At 39.2% G+C, this 9129-nt stretch overlaps 1 protein-coding gene across 1 annotated transcript; it reads right to left on the minus strand.

Moving 5' to 3' along the window:
* Nucleotides 1-7475: 7475 nt before the first annotated feature.
* LOC136846891 (zinc finger MYM-type protein 1-like) lies at nucleotides 7476-8589 on the minus strand. Its single transcript, XM_067118144.1, has 2 exons — nucleotides 8232-8589; nucleotides 7476-8050 (listed from the first exon to the last, which is right to left on the minus strand). The coding sequence occupies exons 1-2, from the start codon at nucleotides 8587-8589 to the stop codon at nucleotides 7476-7478; spliced, it is 933 nt and encodes a 310-aa protein (XP_066974245.1).
* Between the last annotated feature and the right edge of the window lie 540 nt (nucleotides 8590-9129).

The raw sequence follows: 9129 nt of genomic DNA on the forward strand, positions 1-9129 counted from the left end.
TGTCATGCATCGCCTTCTATCCAATGTTGCAATGACGGTTCCTTTTACCTTCCTACACAGCCTCATGCCTCATAGACAACAATTTTCCATGCTATTTCGAGTTTTACCTCTACTCGTGTAATTTACTTGCGGGAAATAATTAAGATACCTTTTACTCGCACTCGCAGAGCCAGATGTCATTCTAGCTGCCCACAACGAGACAAGGCAATTATTGAAAGGCCATCGTTGATTTGTTTGATCTGCGTAGACTATCTAATTGATGCAAGCTCGTCGCTCATGTTCTTCCATTGTTTTGTTAACGAAATAAATCGGAATACTTATGACCTCAATAAAGTGCGAGGGTTCTCTGCAACTATAAACATTCAAATATACTGCCGAGGAAATAGTTTGCATCTTTATCGAGTAAGCCTAGGATATCAGGAACACTGGTTTCAGCCGATCACGAGTTAGCTATGCGTATGCCACATCCACCCAGAACCTGCGCTCGTGAGGGGACCGAAGGAATGAAATAGACTATAGTTATTTTACTCTTCCGTAGTTTCTTTTCATGACGAAACTAAATGCTGAACACACACGCACGCACACACATAAGCATATATCTCACACTTAAAAATTTTTCGTAGTGCAAGGTAACCTGTCTTTCGGTATATACTGTATATATCAGGGGTAATGGGATGAAGAAACGGGGGATCAATATTATTCCATAGCATTTATTTTTTGCCAGATGATCAAAGCAGGTCTGATATAACGAAAGACATGTTTACTTGCAATATAAAACATTTAAAAATGTGACATTATATATATATATATATATATATATATATATATATATATATATATATATATATATATATATATACATACATACATATATCCATATATAAATATATATGTGTGTGCATGTGGGTAAGGTGAGATCCACAATGAAATACAAGTTACAAAACTTCTAGTGTATTAAAGATATACAATATATATATATATATATATATATATATATATATATATATATATATATATATATATATATATATATATAATATATATATATATATACCTACATACATACATACATACATACAAAAACTTAAAGCTTTCGTCCAACTACTGTGAAGTTGCTTACTGAAATGGATTCATTTTATTGAAGTCCACAGTAGGTAGGAAGCTTTAAGTTTTTGTACATATGCATTTTTAATACACAAGAAGTTTTATGGCATGTACTTCACTGCGGATCTCACTTTACTTTTCAAAGAAGTACGACTTAATACTTTTATATTCCTTATATATATATATATATATATATATATATATATATATATATATATATATATATATATATATATATATATGTATATATATTTATATATTTCTTAGCAAGGTTCCTATGCATTGAGAAAACACTTACCTCGGCTGTTACTGATAGTTCTGGACCGCTCGACATACTCTCTATCTATCCTCAAACAAAGGCTTACTGAATTGTGAACACTGAAATTTCAACGCTGGGGGATTCACTAAGGCGTCCTTAATATTCTGGAAAGCTGATTGCTGTCCATCACCCCATACAGACTGCACATCATCCCTCAGGACCAGTGGCGATTCTAGGACTCTGAAAGTGGGGGGGCCACTTCAGGGCCAATATAAATTTTGGGGGGGCATTTATCGTTGGTGGCTAGGTGGCGAGCGAAGCGAGCCCAAGCAGCTGGGGGGTCCGGAAAATTTTTTGAAAAGTAGATGTTCTATGTGCATTTTCATGGCACTCTGAAGACAATATTATGTCATTAATGAAATAACAAATGACAATAATAACACCTCATTACTTTCATAACTTGCATTTGTAAAACATATACATGTATGCCTACACAAACATTATGATAATGGAGGTTATTCGTATTATTTAAAAAAAAATATATATGTATTTCTTGCAATATATTTTTAACAAAATCGCAAAAATATGGCAATGTTTCTCCAATGTACAGTTGGACACCTGAATATAGCATGTATTCCTTGAATTTTCGATATGAGGGAAACTATATAGGTGGGATAGATGTCTGTTTTGATACCGGTATGCAGTAGTTAAATAATATGGCCAATTGACAATTGTCTTGTAAAATTTAATAATGTTTGTAAGTCCGGGATAAGAGTTTCGACTGCCCTTCATACACAATAATGAAATAGCAGAGAAAATCTCCATTGGCAAACTGTAGGCGTGTCACTTAACAAACAGTGATTTGCTTGACATTTCAGTACTTTTATTACTATAAATCATCTGTGAATCCTTATAATTAACCATTTTTCATTATAAACTACAAATAAAGGAAATTATTTTGGTGTTTGATTTTACTAAGTTCTTCGGATTGACAACCTGACCCTTGGTCAGACTTTTTAACGTGACTGCACCTATAATTGCATAGCACTTATGTACAGCATAATAGGTCCACAAAATGTTATGAGTGACTATATCGCTATTGGCCTATATGACTATATCAACAATAAAACTATGACCTCGTGCAACGTATGTAATCTAGATAAAAAAATACTGAGACACAAGGCATGAGCAATCATGCAATGGCATGCTGTGGGAATGACATGATTTTCATATAGGCTAGTATAGTCGAGTAGAGTTCACCTCAGGAAAGTGAAAATCACCCTGCTGGTAACACCCGTTGCTAGGCAACCACTTTTACTTTCTACATAATTATGTTGAAAGGACAAACCTAAGTAGCCTACTTAAAAAATTCATAAAAACTATCTTCAAAACAAAAATGAATCATGAGTTATGAATGTAATGTAAATATTATGTTGATATTAAAACCCCATGCAAGCATGCATGAAGTAATGCAGTGTTGCCAACAGGGCGAGTTTCCCTTTCCTGAGGTGAAGTAGAGTATAGTACGTATATTTAGTGCAGCTTAATTCTACGATTATCATGCCGGCTATCAAATTCATCAACAAAACAGTCTAAATCAATTCCCTCGGCACGTGCACTTTCAATGGACAGTAATGCGATATTACTCAATCTAGCACTGGTCATGGAATTTCTGAGAAATGTTTTCACTAATTTCATTTTTGAAAAACTTCTCTCACAAGAAGCACTGGTAACAGGAAGAGTGACAGATATTAACAATAGTTTGTACAAACAGTCAAATGCAGCCTTATAAGGACTAAGGAATGACAGGAATTGTGTAATGGATGTAGGCTGTATTGGCTCTTTCGTGAGTAATTTCTTCACCAGAGGGATCTCATATTGTAAATCATTTTGACTGACCGAGTATGCCATTGCATATGCCTTCAAGTCTTCTTCTAACAAGAATGTCTGTCCTCCAGGACAGAGAGCTGAAATACCACAGAAAATTGCATTTGACTCTTTGGAGAAACGACGGTCTAATTCACTAATTAAGCAGTCTAGGACTTCATAGAAAATCCTGATGTGTTGCACATGACATGGAACAGAAGATCCTTGACCACTTGTTTCAAACACGATAAATCCATCAAGCTTACGAGGTTTCTTTACCCGTTTTCTTGTTGTTGTTGGTGTAATGCAGCATTTCCTGCAGAGTTCATTAACCTTCTCAGAGTAATGGTCATTCAAGTCAGAGTTGCGTACATTAACTAAATGTTCATGGAGTGACGAAATTAGATTTGCTGCTTTTCCTAGGTCTGCTTGTTTATCCTGTAGCTGTGTAGACACTTTATTAACTTTTCCAAGAATATCTGTGAAAAATTGCAATAAGTAAACAAACTCTGCATCAATCTGGGCAAGCAAACCGCGAGCGGATACAGCTCGGGCACCAATGTCATCTTCAGAAATTTCCTTCAAAAGTCTCATTATGCATTCCAGACGGAGTATAGTGCAGCAGATAATTGCATATTTCATAAGAATCGTTCAGATAGTGAAACAAGCATGAAATTTTGCACAAGTGCTCTTTAAAGTTCCCTCTATCAGAAAAGGGCGCTGGCCACGCAAAAATTTAATATGGCGGCCAAATTCCAAGATGGCGGCCAGTATCGACAGATTTTGGCTAATTTTTCACTAGAATGGCATGTATTTGCTTCTAGCAATATGGTAAAGCTCTTCCATACTATTTCTTGTGAATATTATGTTTCTGTAGCTTCCCAGTACAGTTTACCTTTAAATATGGGGGCTATATGGCTGCCAAGAAAAGGTAGAAACAATAATTATAATGAGAAATAATGCCCGTTCAACAATTATCGTTTTAAGCATGGATCTTGGTTTCTGTGGTTTTAGATCCTAATGAGGCCATCTCTTTCGAATAACTCATCAATTTTGAAGGAAAATTAATAAATGTAAAAGAGTGTATGTCTGCACACAACCAGGGCACACTGGTGACATCACTGCTGTGTAACTCAGCATGGGGTTCAGTGCCAGCTAATCCAGCTTTACTAATCCTGTAGTCTTAGACTAGTAGTTGTAGTATAGTTTAGTTTAGTGTCCCAAATGCTTTCTAACAGCCCCAGACCAGCTATAGTTAGATAGCCGCACCTGAATAGACAGGATGTGCCAGCGGGGAGAGCCGAGCCAAAGGGTATGGGGGCTGTACATGATGGTTCATGTACTTACCCGGATGGTGTACAGATCACACGGGACTTAAATGGCACTGGATGAATGATCGGGCTAGGTGTAGGGAGACCGAACCTAGTTGAATCCCATACAGGAATGTGTGCTTTGTTTAAGGTGGTAAAAGGATAACCCCTCGGCCTTAATCAAAAGTGAAATCATGGCAGAATGTGATGCCAATCCAATATTGAGCAGTAGAAAAACAAACTGGAGTTTGTGTTGTCTTTGTCAGAAGGACAAAAGAGGTGAGCACTTGACATCACCTCCAAGTCATCATGTCCTAGACCATGATGGGTACACAATGCTGGCAAGGAACATTCCCATGTTCAGTGAAATTAATGAAATGCCACTGATAATGGATCCAGCAAGGCTGGATGAAGGTGATGGCATAGAGGCCACTCTCAGGAAAAATGCAGCAAAATACCATGTGAACTGTCGCTTGTTGTTTAACAACACTAAACTGGACCGTGCAAGAAAGCGACAATCCAATGACCAGACCAGCAACACTGAGACTAGTCGTGCAAAACTGCGCCGAACCAGTCATGACAATGAAGTTTGCATTTTCTGTGAGAAAGTGGCACCTGCATCTGATCTCAGACAGGCTAGTACTAAGGGCCTTGACTTGAAATTGCGTGAATGTGCAGAGATACTTAGTGATGGCAAGCTCCTTGCTAAGTTGACTGGTGGGGATGTCATTGCACAGGAGTTTAAGTATCACCATGCCTGTCTTTGTGCCCTCTACAACAGAAAAAGGTCCTACCTGAGGAGCCTTGAGAAAGACCAAGGTAGCACTGAGTCAGAATCAGATGTGTATCCACTAGTTCTGTCAGAACTGATGACATACATTGTTGAAAACAACCTTTGTTCAGATGATCCAGTCACATTTCGGCTGGCAGATATTTGCCACCTCTACCAACAACGTCTGGAACAATTAGGTGTAGAGTCACCAAGTGTAAATTCCACGAGACTCAAAGACAAACTTCTGGCAGAAATTCCAGAACTTGAGGCTCATAAATCTGGCAGAGATGTATTACTTGCATTTCAAAAGGATGTGGGAAAAGCACTTGCTCAATCATCTGATCTTTCAGAGGCAGTTATCATTGCTAAAGCAGCAAATATTCTCAGAAAGTCTATACTTGATCATCAGTCACGGTTTGATGGCACATTTTCTGAGGCTTGTGTACGAAATTCTGTGCCTCCTCTCCTGCTCCAGTTTGTAGGGATGGTTGAGCATGGGGCTGACATCAAGTCACAGTTACGATTTGGAGCATCAAAGTCAGACCAGGCCATTGCACAGCTCATGCAGTTCAACTGCTACTCCCGATACAAAGAGGGAGCAACAACTCATAGACACTCCAAAGACAGAGAAACACCAATCCCAGTCTACATGGGACTCTCAGTCTATGCCAAAACCAGGAAGAGAAACCTGGTTGAAATGCTACATCAGTATGGCCTCAGTATCTCTTATGACAGAGTACTGGAGGTCTCTGCACAGTTAGGAGATGCCACAGTTAGCAAATATGTGGAGGAGGGTGTGGTCTGTCCCCCAGTACTGCGAAAAGGGTTGTTCACCACTGCAGTGATGGGCAACATCGACCACAACCCATCTGCAACTACTGCCACTACCTCCTTCCATGGAACTAGCATCTCCATATTTCAGCACCCCACCAAGGAGAACACTGGACAGGAAAGACAGCAACTAAAGTTTGCACCTGAGAAAGTGAGGTCGGTGCCTGAATTGCCGGACACATTCACAAACATCTCACCAGCTTCCTTTCAAACAAAGAACCCTGTGCCACCAAACACTGCAATACCAAAGCCACCCACAGATATCTTGGGGCCACAGCTTGCACTGGAGTATCAGTGGCTAGACAAGGTCATAGTCACCCAGGAAATAGATGATGCAGTGAATCTGAAGGTCCTGGAGAGGTTTGTCATACTTATGTATGAAAGATCCAGCACTGCTGGCACTGTGGATGAGGCTAGACTTGATATGTTTGCCAGAAAACAAAGGGCATATGAGGCCATTCCACCAACCAGGGAGCTCTCCTCCAACACACCAAGCGTGCTGCGTACCAGGCTGGTTGTGTGTGGGGGCAGGCCACCCAGTGTCAGCCACAGCCAGAGAACCCTGCTGAGTGGGGATGGCAAAAGTCTGGTGAAGCATGGCAAGTCCTCTGGACAACCAACTCGCCCTTAGCCAAGAGTTGCCAACAGCTTACCAAATGTGGATGCAAAGCAGGCTGTCGGGAAAGGTGCAAGTGCTACAAGCTGGGTCTTCCCTGCACAGCTCTGTGCACTTGCAAATGTGAAGTCTAGATAAATATTGCCCTCTCTTCAGTAGATAATCTAGCTTGAGCATCCAACGTGTCATGCTATGCCTACCTTCTTATCCTCGAATTTTTCAAAGGTGTAGGTTGAGAGACCTATACATAGATTGGTTGCGTTTAGTCCGTATTTCTCTTCTTTTCTTTTTATGGTTACAGTCTTAGACACAATGTTGTATGTGACCATACCATTACTATTTCAGTTGAAAATAGCATATTAGTTAAACTGTCTGATCACATGAATATACCATTAAATAAAAACAGTTGGTCTCTATGTCTGCTAGCGCTGTGGATAGAAAAAAAAAACTTTTATGGCAACCATTTTGTACGCCATCTTGGTTACAATTCATTTAGTAAGGGTTTTCAATAAAATGTGTGGTATGGAACATTTTTATAACCTAAAAGTCGAGGTTTAAAAAAAAAAAACTGGCATATTCCATCCAATAGATGCTCCCAAACCAGTGAATCTCAACATAGATGGCGGCCATTTTGAAAAATAGCCGCCATCTTGGATTTTCAGGTGGCCAGCGCCCTTTTCTAAGAGAGCGTAGTCTTAGGAATGTTTGTGCCAAATTTCATGCTTGTTTCACTATCTGAACGATTTTTACAGCAATCTGCTGCACTAGTAGAGCATTTTCACACGAAGTGGCCCGACACCACCACCTTGTGTCACTGAGATGCTGCAGTTCTCGTACTTGTTCTTCAGGCAACATTTCACGCTGTATCAAAATGAATTTCTCATGAACTACCGAGTTACTAGCAAAGATATAGAGTTCTTCAAGCAAACTAAAGAATTCAGCAGCTTGGGGTACATACTTTGCAACATTTATCAACACTAAATTGAGCCTGTGTCCATAGCAGTGTATATAATATACAAAAGGAGCTTTATCACGAATTCGTTTCTGAACACCACTAATCCCTCCACTCATCACTGATGCCCCATCAAATCCTAATCCTACAAGAGAAGATTTGTAATCCAACCCCAGTTTATCCAAACTCTTCAAAATAATATCTGTGATAGAGGCAGCATCCAACAAGTCCATCTGAGTGAAAGAAATGAAGCACTCCTGAATACAATTTGCTATTTCATCATAAAATCTAATAACTAATGCCAACTGCTCTGCCTTACTAACATCCTTGGCTTCATCAGCTTGAACAGAAAAGTAATGACATGACCTAACTTTTCTGCAATTTCTTCCTTCACCATACATGCAAGTGTGTCAATCATCTCATTCTGTATTGCAGAACAAGTGTATTTTTCATTTTTGGACCACTTTCTACTCTATCAGCTATAATAGGATCACGTTTAGCAGTGAATCTGAGAATCTTACGAACATTTCCTGGATTCAGTTCATCATCACCTTCTCTATGTCCTCTCTGCGAAATGTCTTGTGTTACAGTCAACAGGATTATTTCACCTAATGTCTTTATGTAATGACGATTTTCACGAACTTTCTTCTGGTATGCCTCACTTATACACTGAGCAATTGATGTTTTATCAGCTTTATTTCGTTGATAGTCCGCCCATGCAATACAAGAAGTTTTGTGGCACTGTGAGGAAATGTGCTTTTCGATGGCACCATCTTTTCCATGTGCTTTCTTCCATCGTCTAAAGCCACTCTTTATGAATGCTTCATCTGCATTGCCATATGTTGGTGGAGCAAAGTGCCTGCATGCAAAACAGAACATTGCATCTCGTTCTTTAGAATATTCAGCCCATTCATATTTGTCGAACCAAGCCCCACAAAAGACCGAGCATGAGACTTTCCTTCACTATGCCTTGGATACTCTTTTTTTAAGCGTACCTGAATAGGATTCTCAGAAGCAGATTGAGAAATGTCAGCTGGTGCAGAATCTTCCTTTTTCTGTTTCTTTGTTGGATGATCATGTGAACTTGATCTTGCAGGATTGCCAATACTTTCACGATCACAGTCTCCCTCTGACTTCTTAGCAGGTTTATCAGATTCAAGGTTTACTGTCAATGGTGCATCACATTCACTGCGTTTTTTAATTACAAATTTATCCATGATTGTCTATAGTACAATAAAATTATCTGTGATAGTAAGTTCTGAAAAAAAAAATTAAATTAAATAATCACACGTAATTCACAATTAACACAACACACCTGTCACCACAGAAAAATGTGATAAAATTTGCGGTTTTGCCGACTACCGACTGGAAGATGATGACAGCACGCACACACACACACTGTCACACACACACATACAC

The sequence above is a fragment of the Macrobrachium rosenbergii genome, chromosome 16, assembly GCF_040412425.1.
Source record: "Macrobrachium rosenbergii isolate ZJJX-2024 chromosome 16, ASM4041242v1, whole genome shotgun sequence".
Classification (NCBI taxonomy): domain Eukaryota; kingdom Metazoa; phylum Arthropoda; class Malacostraca; order Decapoda; family Palaemonidae; genus Macrobrachium; species Macrobrachium rosenbergii.

Coding starts and splice junctions, on each gene's coding strand:
- LOC136846891 (XM_067118144.1), bottom strand. CDS start 8,589: ATGTTCTGTTTTGCATGCAGGCACTTTGCTCCACCAACATATGGCAAT. Junction 8,051..8,231: donor ACTGAATCCAGGAAATGTTC/GTAAGATTCTCA, acceptor TTTCTGTTCAAG/CTGATGAAGCCAAGGATGTT.